General features: G+C 37.6%; 1 protein-coding gene across 1 annotated transcript in view; it reads right to left on the bottom strand.

The window, feature by feature from the left end:
- Nucleotides 1-16,146, bottom strand: part of Gpr158 (G protein-coupled receptor 158) — a 391,739-nt gene that overhangs the window by 38,982 nt on the left and 336,611 nt on the right. The window contains exon 6 of the mRNA XM_021152640.2: nt 9,991-10,100. Within this exon, the coding sequence (XP_021008299.1) occupies nt 9,991-10,100 (110 nt within the window). The remainder of the gene's footprint in view (nt 1-9,990; nt 10,101-16,146) is intronic.

Raw genomic sequence — 16,146 nt, 5'->3', positions numbered from 1 at the left:
TATATCTTTCTCTTGCTCCTGGCCTTAAGAGGTGACTCTTCAGTCTTCTACTGTTAAACATAATGTCAGCTGTAAGGTTTTGTAGCTGACATTATCTCTCTGAATTTTCTCAATGTCTTTACTTTTTTTTTTTTTTTTTTTTTTGTTTTTTATGGAAAGATTTTTTTTTCTCAAATTCAACGTGGCAGTCCAAGATCATGCTAACATGGTTGAGAGACTATTTTTCTTAGATTATACACAGACATTGACTCACAGTGTTTGCACATAAGTTTTTCTTTGTGTCTGTGCTGGAAGTTGACAGGTAGATATCTGATATCACTTTGTCTTCTTATAAGGATACAATGGCAACAGTAGTATTGGATTAAAATCCTATTCTAGACCATCTAGAGACTGCCATATCCAGGGATCCATCCCATAATCAGCCTCCAAACACTGACACCATTGCATACACCAGCAAGATTTTGCTGAAAGGACCCAGACATAGCTGTCTCTTGGGAGACTATGCCGCAGCCTAGCTTTTTTCAATAGTTTTATCATGATGGTATGCTGGATTTTGTCAAATTTTTTCCATTTGTTGAGATGAACATGTTTTGTCCTATGTTATTCTAATGCATTAACTCTAGTTGACGTCTTTATATATTGACACACTCTTGAATTGCTGGGTTAGATTCTGAATCATGGTCTATAATTTTTTTTTTTTTTAAGAATCTGAGTTCTGTTGAAAATACTTTGTTAAGGTTTTCTTTTTTCTGTCTTCTTAAGGCATTTTGGTTGGTGTTTTCCCTTTCTTATGATATTGTTATGATTTTGTAATTAAAGTTATATTAGTAGTCTCAGTATGAGTTGGGAATATTGCCTGGTCTTCTATTTTTAGAGTGATCTGTGAAGAATTGGTGTGAAATTTGTGATGTAATTTATTATCAAAGCTATAGAGTTTTTGGATTTGTTTTCCCTAGAAAACTCTTTCAACCATTAATAAAATGCTTTTTATTATTACAGATCTGCTGAGGTTTTCTGCTTTCTCTCTAGTCACTACCAGTTTGTGACTGATTGTGGATGTCAGGTTGTATATTCAGGAGAAAACATAATAGTTATACTCAGGGTATTGACTTTTCTGTAGGTACGGTTCTATCACTTTGGTTTGACATGTGCCAGTTGTGTGTGACAGCCAGCTGGAAGACAGGTGAGCCACTGATGCAGCAGGATGGTCACAGGTGTATCCACCCACATGAGCCCTGAGGCTCTGGCTCTGGGTTTAGGTGATAGCACAGGTGACAACAGTGTGCAGGGATGGAGGCAGACAGCTTGCAGGAGCACTGCTTCACCTTCACTTTTAAAGAAGCCTGTGGCTTCTCCTATTTTTGCTTCATGGAATAAATTGACCTAGCTTCACACTCACATTGTATTTACTTTATATAAGAGAGAGAGAGAGAGAGAGAGAGAGAGAGAGAGAGAGAGAGAGAGAGAGAGAGAGAGAGAGAGATCTACTCAAGAATATTAATATATGGACATATGAATGTGAACAAGGAACATTAGGGTAATAATAGTATTTGAAAGCTATGGTATGAGATTACCAATTATGAATTATCAACGTTTTGTTGCTGCTGCTGCTGCTGCTGTTGTTGTTGTTTTAAAAACAACTCAAACACAAATATATGTACAGATATACAGCAAACTGAAAGTAGGTAATGAAAACTCATATTTTACATAAGGCACATGGCCATTAAACCATATTTAAATACAAGGCTCTTTACTGAGACTTAGGCATAAAATATTGATGCTATCATTAGATATTAGAGCATATGTAAACTATTTTAAAAATAGAAGTCAAACGTAAGGATATTAGTATAAGTTTTATAAAGTACATTTAAAAGTTTCACACAGCAGAGCAAGTGGAACATCTGAACCAGACAACATAAGCAAAGCTTAAAGTCTCATTGGCTTTTAAGGTAACCTGCATTCCTGTCTTAGTCACACCTAACAGCATATCTGAAAGGAATAATAATCATCACTTTCTTTTCAATTTTTATTTAAAAGGTACTTAAAGATGTTCAGGATTCTGAGTATGTACTCTAGTTATTAGAAAGCACCTTTTGTCAACATTCATAAATTGCCCAAGTCTTGTACTACATAAGCCATGAGACAAGTGAACATATTAATTTATAAACAGACATTTCAAGATGACACTTCTTGCGGTTTCTTCAAATGACCTATATTCATCAACACAACTAACAGCTTGGGCAAATCTGCTGGGGATCTTCAGTGTGTTGGATAGGTAGTGTCTAAGCAGTACCTGGAGGAGGCAGAGTGGAAGGAATGAGCAGAGATGAATATCTTCTACCTAGTGGGACATTTTACAATTACAGAGCAGCTTCTAATGAAGTTTAGAGGTTTGTTATCATGGTCACTGAGGAGCCATTCATAACAGATCACTGTGTTCAACATCACAAGCAATTTGGTTTCAGGAGTATCCCAGACAGATTATAAATATTCCAAGAAAGGGTAGATGAGAGCAGAGACAAGAGAGAAGGAATGACCTGTTCAGATCTAAGGTCCACAAAGGCTTCCTCCCTTCTGTTAGGTGATTCTAAGTCTATGGTATTGCTCAAAATACAAGGTATGCAGAGCTCTGATGTACAGCCACACACAGTTTCTGAGTGTTGGCTTGAATCTGAGTAGTCCGTGCCCTAGCATGGGTCCCTGGTGTTTGCCACTCCAATGCTTTCAACTAGTGAACATATGAAGTAAACTTTTAAATTCTGAGTCAGCAAAGATGCAAGACCAACAAGCATTGTACAGTTCGCTATACAAACAAGCTCCCATCCACCCCAAAAGTCTTTTGAGTCCTATTTATACTCCCACCAAACATCTTGTGTCCTCCATGGGTCTTGTCTCACCATGTATCTTGACTTAGCATGTGAGTGTAGCTCACATCAGGTGAGTCTAAGCTCAGCTGACATAACTCTGCCAATCATCTTGAGTCTATGGAAGTGGCAAGAAGCCACAGCACACCACCAGAAGTCTTTGGTACATTTCTCTCTGTGGAGTTCTGACAAAAGGAGCTCAACTACATAATGTAAGGTGAACCAATACATGTGAGTCCTTTTCAAAGAATCCTTCATCACATGCCCTTTAACTTGTGTTTGCTTTAGTAGAACATCCTTTCACCTGTGTCTGCTTCAGTGAAACATTCCTTCACATATTTGCCCCAGCAAAACACCATCTGACTCACACAACCGACTTTCCAAAGAACCCTAAAGTTTCCACTTCAGATGTTTACATTATGATTCACAACAGTAGCAAAATTGCAGTTATGGAGTTACAACAAAAATCATTTTATACTTGAAGAGTCACCACAATATAAGGAACTATATTGAAGGGTAGCAGCATTATAAATGTTGAGAATCACTGGCCTACAGAGAAACCCAGGCTATTGGATAATGAGCTATGAAACAGGAAAAAAAAACAGACAGGAATCCTTTAAAAACTGTTTTTCCAATTTTCCAAGAAGCCAGTTTTGGAGTTCTGTTTTCCTTAAGCATGCCACTTTTCTAGAAGGCATCTAATTACTTTCTCAATGTATGGAAAGAAAAGGGCATGGTAAAAGGCTCCTATAACTTTCTGTTTATCCCTAGCAACATCCTTGGGCTTTTGAATTTGTTTAGCTTCCTGTTCATGTGCACCACTGACAGGAAAAAGTGACCTTCCTTAAAAAGAGAGGATAAATTCCTTTTCTCAGGTGGCCAATGTGACCTTCATGAAACACCACCACAAGCACTACTCCACTTGAGGTTGTTCCATGTGATGCATAAAGATGCAAAGCCACAAGGAGCTCATCAGAGAGAGGCTGGGGATTGTATTACTCCTAGGATCCAAAAGTAAGCTTTTAACTTGCCCTGGTCAGGATACAAATACCATAGCTCATGCTCAAAGGATACTGTCAACCCAATATTATTTTGGCTGACATGGAGTTGGCTAGAGCTGTTCTGAAAATGTTCCACGTGAAAACCCCTTGGACATGACTTGTAACCTTGATACGGTTTAAATATGACAGAGCATATTTCCTAAAGGTTTATGTGCTGAAAAATTGGTCCCTCCAAAGGCTATGTCTTAAGTGTGGAACATTAAAGTTTGGGTCTAGTGTGTGAGCCCTAGGGTTATTGTGTTTACATCTTTCTGGGATGGAGCATTTATAGATGAACTCAGTTCTCTTGGGATGCCTGAGTTAGTTGCTGCATCCCCTTTCTCCTCCTTCCCATCTTCCCCTTCTTCCTCCTCCTCTTTTCCTCAACAAGGTGTTAATACCTTTTCCTCCTCTTCATCTTCAGTCTATTCTTCTTTTCATTTCTCCTCGACAAGGTCTTGTTGTCTAGCCCAAGCTTATTTTGAACTCGGGCCAATGACCTGGACCACTATGCTTGGCATTTGAGTACCTTCTTGAGCACAGACATGACTGGCCTCTACCAGCACCCACTTTTTATTTTGTAATGAAACTTGATATCCTTAATGGCCAGAGAGACCATACTATTTGGACATGCAGGCTTCAAAACTGTGAAACTCTTTTTCTTTATAAAGTTAGCCTAACTTCAGTGTTTTGGGTTTTTTATAGCAACAAACTATATTGTAAGCAGACATTAAATATAAAAAGTAAATACAAGAAGAGTTGCAGGAGAAACCTGTGGAGAGCCACAGATAATTGCATAGCCACCCAGCACTGACAGTTGTTTCTTAAGAGAGGAATGAACTAAAACACCCTACTCAGTGTACTTTTAGGGAAGATGGGTGTATATTTACAATAAGGCGAAATAATCATCCTTCAGACATCTGTGTAAAGGCCTATTTAAAATTCTCTGCTACTGAAGCTGGTTACAAGTTATGCTAAATGAGCCAACCTTGACTACATTCAGGCACAGTCCCTGAGGTATCCAAAAAATTGCTTTCCTTTTCCTTTAATAATTTAAGGTACATAACTATAATTTATTATCCAAAGGATACATAAAGAAACAGATATAAATATCACCCACCCACTCACTTCTTAAATTTTACTCAGAAACAAACTAATACATAAAAAATAAGACTTCCTACAAACTGTAAATATTTGCTGCTATGGAGCACAGTACAGAAAACTGCTCTGGGTTTTAAAGAGAGTAGAATGGTGAAGAACTCATGAACACTCTTAGAGACAGATCTAAGATCAAAGCCAGGGGAGGGCTTTTCACAGCTTGATCAAATCCTTATTTTAAACAGCATAGGAAGGCCTTTTTTTCCTATTAGTAAAAGGCTAATGTATTTTCAGGAACATTTATTATAGGGCTTAACAATTCTTTTAGCATTGTTTTAAAATTTCTAACCCCTGTCACCTAAATTATCCCCTTGCTTTGCCTCTTGAAGACATGCTTAGCCTTTCTGAGCCCAGAGATAGTACCTTTCCCATTTTCTAGTTGTTTGCTTGCCTGTTTTGAGACAGAGTCTTACCCTGTTATCCAAAATAGCTTCAAACTTTTTCTGTTGGCTGACCTCAAACTCATGACTCCCCTGCCTCATCCTCCTGAGTGCTCTCAGCTTATCCAAATTGCATAAACAACTAAGAAAAACTAGCTCTGTAGAAGTTCTGGCTGCAGTTTTTGATCCACCTTGCCTCATTCATGGACCAAGACAAGTATGTCTATGGTCAGTTGAAGAATTCTCTTTTTGATAAATGATTATTCTTTGTTTTTTAGCTACTTCAATTCTTCTAAGCTAGGTAAAACTGGCTCCCTTCCTTTTCTCCTTCCCCATCCCCTTACTCTCTTTCTGTTATTTTTCTAAAGAATAAAGAATTTTATGTTTAAATAAATTGCATTGCATGGATGGCCTGCCAATAATTATCAGTAGAAAAATCAAGCAAGTCATTAAAAATAGTTAAAATTTTATCTGGGGTTGGGTTGGGAGTATAATTGAAGTGATAGAGTCTGTGACTAGGATATGTGAGGTTCCATGCTCAATTCCCAACTCCACAAATAAACAGATGGGTAAATGGCTGGTAGGTGGATGGATGCCATCTACTCTGTATTACTGCAGATGCAAATAATTCCAAACAGCATACATGGCACAACACTCCTCCCAGGAGAGACAATTCTGCCTCTACCCCACTTCGACTCAATCCCGTGTTGCAGAGTTAATAGCCTCAGAATCTTACAATCCTATTCTGGATTGTTATGGTGCCTTTGGCTGTGTGCTGCTTCTCCATGAGAAAAGGACATAAGAGAAAGAGAGATTTGGTAAAAAGTACATTAGCCTTTAATTTCCCAGGGTACAGTGTACTGACATGGTAAAGAGATAGAGAGGAAGTTCACGCCAACTGGTATACTTCTTTCTTTTATAAAATAAACAGGCCTTATGATTTCTTAGTGTTAGAAGCTAAACTGAGATTTAAATAAGGCCTCCTGAAACCCAGTTCCATGCCATTTCTAACTTCACACTATGTACACAGAAGGCATCCTCAGAGTCAACCCACACTAAAGGTGGTATTTCTAAAACAGAGCCAGTGAGGTCTTGTTTCTTTTCCATGACCTTTCCCCAAGTATTTGGTGCTCTGGGTATTGTATAGACATGACAATCAACCAGCAAGAGAACTGGTGACAGAAAAGTGCTTAGTCTTTAAGGAAAATGCTGAAATACAGCCTTTGGTCTTTCTGGCTTAGTCTATATGCAAAATCTATAAAGTCATTTCCTATTGTGAGTGTGATCACTCACAATTGGCCTAGAATACTCTGCCTAGAGAAGTAATTTTTTTCTTTCCTTGTATTAAATAAATAAATCTAGATATGAAAATGAAGTTCCCATGAGACTAGGGCTACAATGTTAAGAATATGCTGTCCCCTCAGCCTAAAATATTTTGACCCTTAAGATCCTGGATAGGGCTCTCCTAGGGCCTGGTTTTCTGCCTTTTGCTCTATTCTTATGTCCTTGCCCATATTGCTTCAATGTTTGAAACTTCAGTGTAATTTTCACACACTCAGTTTCTGTGGCTAAAATTCTCCTACCTGACTTTTTCAAATTAGATGTCATCCTTACAGTTGCACAGGTGAAGTACAAATTTATAGATGATGAATCTAATTCTTAGATGTTAAAATAGGATGCGTTTATTGCACATGTAGATAACAGAAGAAATAAAATTCAAATTTAGAATTATTAAGATCTGTGTTACTTCTCTGCCTTGTATTGTAAGCAAATCCTTTCTTGACTCAAATCCAGTCAGAAAGAAAGCATCTCTAAGCTCCATTCACTAAAACTACCCACCCTCCAACAAATGCAGTATATCAAACACAGTATTCCCACTATCCAACACAGTATATCAAATACGGCATTCCTACCAACCAACAAATACAGAGTATCAAATGTAATGTACCCTCCATCCAACAAATACAGGACATCAAAGAAGATGGGAGCTGTGCTGATTAGTTTTTGTCAAGTTGATACAAACTAGAGATATCTGTGAAGAGGGAGCCTCAGCTGAGGAATTGGATCCATCAGACTGGCATATGCGCATGTCTGCAGGGACATTGTCTTGACTGATGATTGATATGGGAGAACCCAGCCCACTGTGCACAGCACCAACCCTGGGTAGGCAGACCTGGATTATATAAAACAAACAGCTGTATGTATTCTAGGGAAGCAAGGGAGTAAGTAGCATCCCTTTATTGTTCCTGAATCTGCTCTTACTTGAATTCCTGCTTTATCTTCTTCTCTGATGGAAGTGATGAGGAAGAAGGGTAAGCAAATCACCACCCCCACCCTGGGATGATTTTGGTCATGGTGTTTTGCTGTAACCCTAGAGCAGGAAAACAGAGCTGGGCTGGCCGGTCCTACTTTTGGTGTGCTCACAGTTTTCTAGAAATGGTAACTGCTCAGTTTATGAATGAACGATTTAAATTTAAGCAATAAAGAAAAAACACAGAGTACAAGAGTAAAGCCATGAGATTCACACAGGACTAGAGTAATTTTCCTCATTAAATTAGACACAATATCTACCAGTTTGAAGCCTTTAGCAGTCATTCTTCACTGGCATAATTTCTAGAGACTCACAGAGGAAATAGCTTCCATTCCAGTCTTTAAAATAAGCAAAAGATGATTAAAGAAACCAGTTTCCCATATTCTAATTATTTCATATGTCCTCATGTTTGCTGTTGTCTCAGAACCAGTTAATATTCTCTTTAAATCAGTTTCTATTTGTTGTTTTAAAGCATTTTGAAGGGAACTTCATATTGTTACTAAAAAGAAAAAACAGCCAATACTTTCCATAAATAGATAGCAGCAATGGAAATAAATACAATAGAACAGAATAATAACTCCTAAGGACACAGCACTGAAGTGAACAGCTCTAAGCCTGCAGCCTGGTCTGCCTCTTCCAAATGAGATTAGCAGGGGTGTGACAGGTGTTAAGAAAAACCTAGCTGCTCTGAACTCATCTTTTTCCTGGAAAGAATCAGGATGATTTGAAAAGGTACTTGAACAGAAATAATCTCACTTTATGAGCTGATGCTATTTACCGCTGCCCTCAAAATATTTTCCAGCCAAAATGTTATGTGTTCCAAGCACTTGGGTCACCCCGAGTATCACATGGTAAGCTGGGGAATATAAATGAACTGTAGGAAGCAGTTTAGAGATCTCAACTGACCTCTACTCATTCATTAATTCAATTTTTCATTCATCTGATCTGGATTACTCTCAGTAATTAATTAGAAAGGAAGGGAGAGAAAGAGAAGGAGGGAACCAGGAAGAGCAGAAGGTAAGGGAGATGGTTGATTTTGTGTAGAAGACAGAGTAATTATCATAATTTCAGAAGATTGTGTAATGACAGAAATTAAACTAAACATAACACATATCATTGAAAGTACACTTAGCATGAGCCATACCTTGACTGAGAAATACTCACAGCCAGGTGGGTACATAGAGTATACTCTATGGTCATCATATCTGCCCCTACTCATTAGTACCAGGGTTTCATTCAGTGTCACCTTGTGGGAATTTTTCCTCCTTCCTCTTTGGCACAATTTCACTGAGGCTTTCTTTAAACTTGCAGATAAGAGGGATGGCAAAGCCAGGGATTTCCAGGCCCTACCCCAGCACTATAGACAGGTAGTTTATTTTATTTTCATATTTGGGTTGCCTTGAACTAACTGTAAGAGAACTTACAGTATCTTCCATTTTTTCAAGGTTGCTAATCCCCAAATGGTAAAAAGGAAAAAAGAAAGAAAGAAAGAAAGAAAGAAAGAAAGAAAGAAAGAAAGAAAGAAAGAAAAGAAAAGAAACTTTTTGAGTACTTTCTTTTAATTCTTAAGTAAAAATATATCATCTTCCCTCTTCCATTTCATCCCTCAAACCCCTCTATCGCCCTCTAAATATAGGTATATGTTTGAAAATATGAACATGTAAGCTATTCCTAAATATTTAAGTACAACATGCTTAGTCTGTACATGTTACTTGAACAAAGATGACACCAATAGACATAGTGGCATGGAAAAGGGAATCTTACAGGTCCCCAATCCTAGACAAATGGCTACAGGCAACTAAATGGTTAGAGCAGGAGGATTAGTCTTCCCCAGGGAAGAGCCTCACAACTTTTAATCCAAAACCATTAAAAAAATAACTTTATCCTGGAAAACCAACAGAGTGATTTGTATTGTCTTTCTATTTTGATTTAACTAGTAAATACTGTTAACATCCCAACGGCTGGGCTATGACACATCAACCATTACTCAAGAAAATGTCCCCACAGACTTGCTTATGGACTAGTTCAATAGACAAAAATTTTGACTTGAGTTTCTTCCCAGATTGCTCCAGCTGCTGTCAAGTGAAGAAATAACCTAACCAGGATGTGTGAGATATACATGTTTATTATTCTATCTTACTATTTACATTGTTGAATAATGGCCAGCTCAGTTTACAACTACAAACAAGACAAGTTGGCTCCTCTGTGAGAATAAATAGTGAAGAAACATAACATACCTGTGAAGCTTGAGGGTCACAGTTCCATAAACAGTAGCAAAACCAAGAAGACGAGCCCACCTTAGGAGAATACAACGAAATGTACTTGGCTCAAAGTACAGAATAACGACCTGTGGATGAGACAGAGAGTCCTTCAACATCAACTGCTGCCCACAAAAGTCAGTACATTACAACTGTGTACTTAACATGAGTTGATTTTGACATAAGCATACATTCACTTAAATGGTTTCTTAAATGTTCCCTTAACTCATTATTGAGGCTGAAGAACTACAGGATCACTCCATAGATTTCAATGAAACCTAAATCCTTAACATCTAATTTCATATTCTGATCACCTGTTTCCAAGTCTGTAGTATACAAATTCTCCCTCTCTCTCTTTTCCTTCCTTCCTTCCTTCCTTCCTTCCTTCCTTCCTTCCTTCCTTCCTTCCTTCCTTCCTTCCTTCCTCCCTTCCATTCTTCCTTTATTAATTAATTTTTTACATCCCAATCACTGCTTCCCCTCCACAGGGTCCCTCCTCCATCTCCTTCCCCCTCTTCTCTGAGAGGATGGTCCCCTTCCCTCTATTTCAGAGAGGGGCCTAGCATAACTGTCCTCTGAAAGACTCTACCCACCAGCTGACTGAAACAATGTAGATACCCACAGTCAAATAGTGGATGGAGATTAGGGGACTCTTATGGAAGAGTTGGGGGAGGATTAAAGGCCCTAAAGAGCATAGAACTCCACAGGAAGACCAACAGCATCAACTAACCTGGACCCTTAGGAGCTCTCAGAGACTGTGCTACCAACCAAAGAGCGTACATGGTCTGTACCAAGATGGCAGGAACATATGTAGCAGATATACAACTCAGTCTCCATGTGGGTCCCCAAGAACTGGAGTAGGTGCTGCCCCTAAAGCTGTTGCTTCTCTGTGGAATCTGTTTCCCAGCAGGCTTGTCTTGTCTGGCATCAGTAGGAAAGAATGAGTCTAATCCTGTCTCTTTTTTCAACACAACCTTGCAGACTGGTTCTCTCTACCATCTCCTACTAAAGCTCTCCCATTCTACGTTTCTAGCAAGGCCCTTCTCCTGTGTGAGATAGCCCTGACAAGATTTTCCATACTGTACCTCTAATCAATCCACCTACCACTACGTCTTTCCTAGTTAACTCAGAACATGGTCCAGGGAATTCATTCAATCCTTGCATATCATTTCAATTTCAATAAATAGAAATCAAATACTCCTCCAGGCTGATGGGACCTATAAGAATCAGGCAAGAGGCACTTATGCCAAAGGGTTCATTAAGGCAACACAGTAGCTACAGTAGACATCTACGCAGCTTCAGTGGGGCCACAGAATAAGAGTCCAATTCTATGGGGGCAGTCAAAAGACTTGTACAAGACACTCTACTGCCTTCCATAACCCTGTTACATAATTTTCAGCAAGTTCTTTTTGACAAATTCCTCTAACTCTACCAGGGAGCCTTGGATAGTATTAAAGAATGAATGATGCTAAAAAGCAGAGACAATCAACTGGCATGAATTTATTCTGCTGAAGTCAGGGCCATAATAACAGAAACTCTGCTGTTGGCCAAAAGTCTGTGTGTACATCATTGACTTTTAAAACTAGAAACGTGTATTTCAGGTAGCGAAGATTTCTCTTCAGCATTGCACAAATAAAGTCCCTCTCCCCTGTGTCTGCAGAATAACACTGTAATTATTTCCTGGTATTTTTGTAGTAAAACTATTTGAAAAATAGAATTAATATTTTATAGAAATAGGGAAAGAGCAAGAGAAAAGTCTCAAGAAGATATTTTTTAAAAAGTAAACCTAGGAACATACTCAAGAAATCATTACACTGTGTGTTCTGGAAGTCAAGTGATAGCTTTGACTCTATTCTCTCACTTACACAAAATTTATTGTTCATTTTTAATTTAGCATTTATATATGGATATGTGCCTGCATGTGTATGGAGAGAGGATATAATATACACATAAAGACTTCCCTCTAAGATTTATCAGAAAAAGATGTGAACTAAGAATAAAAGATATAAACATAGAACCAGTTAAAATTTCATAAATGTGTACTATAAATGTAGGCTCATTCATTTTAGAAATATTCTCCTTGCATATGAGAGCAACAGTAATTATGAGTTCTTCAAAGCAAGTTTCATTCTTTAGTAAGGACTTGAAGCTGAATGAGGAAGAGATAACTTGAGTCAAGCAGAAATCTGGATGCATGAGTAAGGAATTTGGGGACCACAAGTGTTTCTTCTTATGTGGTGGGAGGCGAGTTAGAGACTAGAGACACCAGAGTGGAAATATAAGAGCACATAAGTCTCAACTATTAGCATTAGAAGTGTAGTTTTGAAACTATTCTGGCAGTGTAAATTCCTGGGGACACAGAGTTCTGAGTTATGAGATAGCTACCCACTGTATGGTAAGAGCTGATGGGGAATGGTCTAGGCAGAGGATAAGTGGTTAGATGATAATGCCTGGAGCAAAGAATATTCAGTAAACAGGCTAATATGAGTAGGAAAGTTACCTTGTTTATTCTTTCTTGTAAAACCTACAGTCATTCACTGCATCGTAATTGCACCCATTGTTTCCACAGATGACTTTCTGTTCCCCCAGCCCCTCTTCCTTTCAAATTTCTGTCTTCACCTTTTGCCTATGTAGCTTTTCTATTTTATTTTAATATCTGAACAAAAACTACAATTATAGATGGGCATGGGTCTTAGTCCATCCATATACTTTACAAATAGAAAATGTTTACAATATTTTAAAAATCTATTTAGAGTTTTGCTTTTTAAAGAAAGTGTTATTTTGAAAATAAGCTATTTAAAAAAAAAACGAATTAGGGCTCATCATTGTTATTTTAATTGGCATGTTTTATATTTATTTATTCAGAAAGGAATTAAGAAGCCATCAAAACAAGTTAGATGTGGATTTGATCTTAAAGAAGTTATAAATGCACAGAATAAATGTTAAATGTAAATGATAAAAATAATTGCATATACATAGTTATTGTCTAGACACTAAATTGAGCATGTTTTGCATACTTCAACTCATTTAATCCTCACAACACTTTTTAACTATAAGGACTTTTATAGAGGAGAAGTGAGCACAAGGACTGTGTCCAGGATCTCAAAATTGGAAGTTTTGGTGACGCAATGCATGCAGGCACCTGAATGCAAGCACTCTGTTCATGAGTACAAGAGGTATCTAAACTCTCTAGCTGATATCTAAACTCTCTATTAGTGGGCAAGGGATTGGTGACATTAGCCTGTGACCCTAAGGATGGAGTAAATAATGAGACTTCAACCTAGACACTTCCTCATCACATCCTTCATGGCTCAACTCCAGCTTGGTATCCATGACACTTCCCACTCCCAAACAGCACCAGAGTTTCACTTTATTTGTACATTATTTACTCTTATCGAATGCTAAGCTTCCTCCATTCTTGCAACAGCTCTGTTTTGAAGTAATTATTACTGTAACCCAGTTGCTTGACGTGTTGTCTTTGCTGGGACAAAATATATACAACAAAGTTTAGCTATCTCATTCAAAATTGCAAGCAAGTCCCTGGTACATTACCTGCCAATAATTGGTAGCAGATAAATCTATTATATAACACACACACACAGACACACACACACAGACACACACACACACACACATATATAATCAATGATGTTGAAAAAAGGAAGAAGTGATGGAGAATGAAATGCCTGCTTGTTCAATAAGTTAGAAATGCAAGTTGGTACACTATAATGAGAAAAACAATCTCCAAATGAGTCGTTAAAATTTCGTTGTCTTATGACATGTTAAATTTTGCATACTAACATATAATTTAATAAAATGATTATGAAACATATAGCCCTTCCTTAACTATTAGTTAATAACATTCAATAACAGATCTCTGTAAGAAAATTAATCTACAAAACCGAAAGACTTACTAATGATGATTCTACTGACATAAAACACATGTGTTGTGTTCATGGAGTAAAAATAATGATATTATGTAACTGCTATGGCTTCAACATCTCTTCCTCCCTTAAATTCATTTTGAACTTATTGCCATTGTAAGAGCACACTTATTGCCATTGTGGGACCTTTAGAAAAATCATTATGCTATGAGAATCTTGCCCTCACAAATGAATTAAGGTCACACAGCAGCTGTGAGGTTGTATGTAAAACGGGCTCTTGACAAAAAGGTGAGTTTGACCTGGTTTTTCTCTGTGTTTTGACAGTACTTGCCCTTTTATAATGTAACTCTAGTTGGCCTTGAAAGTGTATCATAGCTCAGAATGGTCTGAACTTGAGATTCTCCTGCCTCCTACTTTTTAAATAGTAAGATGGCAACATGTAATAAGTTTTGACTTTCAAGTCTGTTGGATTAAAATCCTACTCAGATGCTGAAAACAGTGTGAAAAAGAGAACCAGAAAGAAAAACAATTCAGTAGGCTTATTAAAAATTCACAAGAGAAAAAAATCTTTTGAATATAATATGTATTGTTAAAGGATAGTTAAAACATTAAAAGAAGAAATACTATTGATGTTGGCTCCCCAAACAAAGTGACTGGTATTGCTTGAAGGTACATTGGTCAGAAGCCAGCACAGGCCGACAGCCTTTCTGGAGCTCTGAGAGGTAACGGTGTGATGCTCATGTTTTAGGCTTATACTTTGGGGATCTGAGCACTTGTGTTAAACAGCAATTCTGCTTTCCTAATTAGCACATTGAGTGGCAGTTGCTTCAGTTCAGTGAAACAGGCTGTGAATTAAATTACCTTTATGGGTGAATGAAGTGTTACATGCTTTAAGATTTCTGTTAGCCAAGATTGTGAGGATAGTTTGGTTCATAAAACATTACTAACAGATAGGAAATATAATAATGGCCATAAATTTTGAATTAATTATTTAAAGTTTCATTCAAACTCCACAAAATAAGAAAAAGAAGGTACTCAGTAAATTTTTGCATTTACACAGTGACTGTGCATGAGATAGGAAGCATTTTCATGCTCACACGGTCTCACAGCTGCCGGCTGGGTCTTATTATTTTGTAGTTGGCTCCTGTTACTCCAAAATTATAAAAAGGAATAAATGGTGGGAATAGAAAATATAGAGGTAACTTTAAAATTATAAAATGCATGGCTGGTCACCGTGACAGCACATTAAAGGCATCTGGAAGTCCTTTATAAATCTCCAATATCTCTAAAATGCAAAAAGAAATTATAAACTAAAGATAAAAATAATGGGATCCCAAACCCTTAGTAGTGATTGTATTTGCATCTTGGTAGAGTGTTTCTAATTAAGAAGTATCAGCCAAATCCAGGTTATTCCTTCAGTGCAGTCTAACTCTGAGACCCAAAGGTTTTCAGTAAACAAGATAAAGATCTTTAAATATTTAGGTCACATCCAACTCTACTGAAGTGTTTCTAGCCAGTCATTGTGGAAATCTTTCAACTAGCACTTCCTAACCTCATCAGCTCCTCCCCTCTGAAGCCATGCAAGAACCAGAGTGACAAGAGAAAGAGGCTGCTATGGATCCTCAGCTTGGAAAGAGCACAGCAAAGTGGGATGGTCATGTGCTGGAGTGAATGGTAGAGAGGAAAGCCCTCCATCCTGGTTTTCATTTCCCAATTTCCCCACAAGCAAAGGCTGTTTATGGAGACAGCTAAACCTATCAGACAGAACAAACATATAAACACATGGCTTTTTGTCTTGAGCTTTCACAGCCTCAGAGTCCAGGTTCAAAAGAAATGTTTTGGTCAAAAATACATTATGGTGGGTAGTTTATGAACGACAGTCACAACATCCTTCCCAATCATGTTCTCTCAATGTGGGTGAATAGGGAAAAGCTTTCTGGAGTTACATTTAGTGGAAAATACAGCCAACAAACAATATGCATGACATGCCAGATATGTTACTAGATAGGCTTAAAATTTATGTGCATGTGTGTGTCTGCAGATACACATATATGAATGGAAATGAAAGTATATCTATCACCCTAGATGTAACACTCTCATTTTATTCCACAAAACAAGATAAAAGCATAAATGGTGCACAGAGAATATATATATTGTGCATATATGGTGCACACACACACATATACTCACACATATAAACACACATATATAAGAAAGCACTACTTTGTGTCATATTGCTTTGTAACAGTAT

The sequence above is a fragment of the Mus caroli genome, chromosome 2 (assembly GCF_900094665.2).
Source record: "Mus caroli chromosome 2, CAROLI_EIJ_v1.1, whole genome shotgun sequence".
NCBI classification, from domain to species: domain Eukaryota; kingdom Metazoa; phylum Chordata; class Mammalia; order Rodentia; family Muridae; genus Mus; species Mus caroli.
Note: the sequence above shows the minus strand (reverse complement) of the source record. Positions and strands in the feature narration are given on the sequence as shown.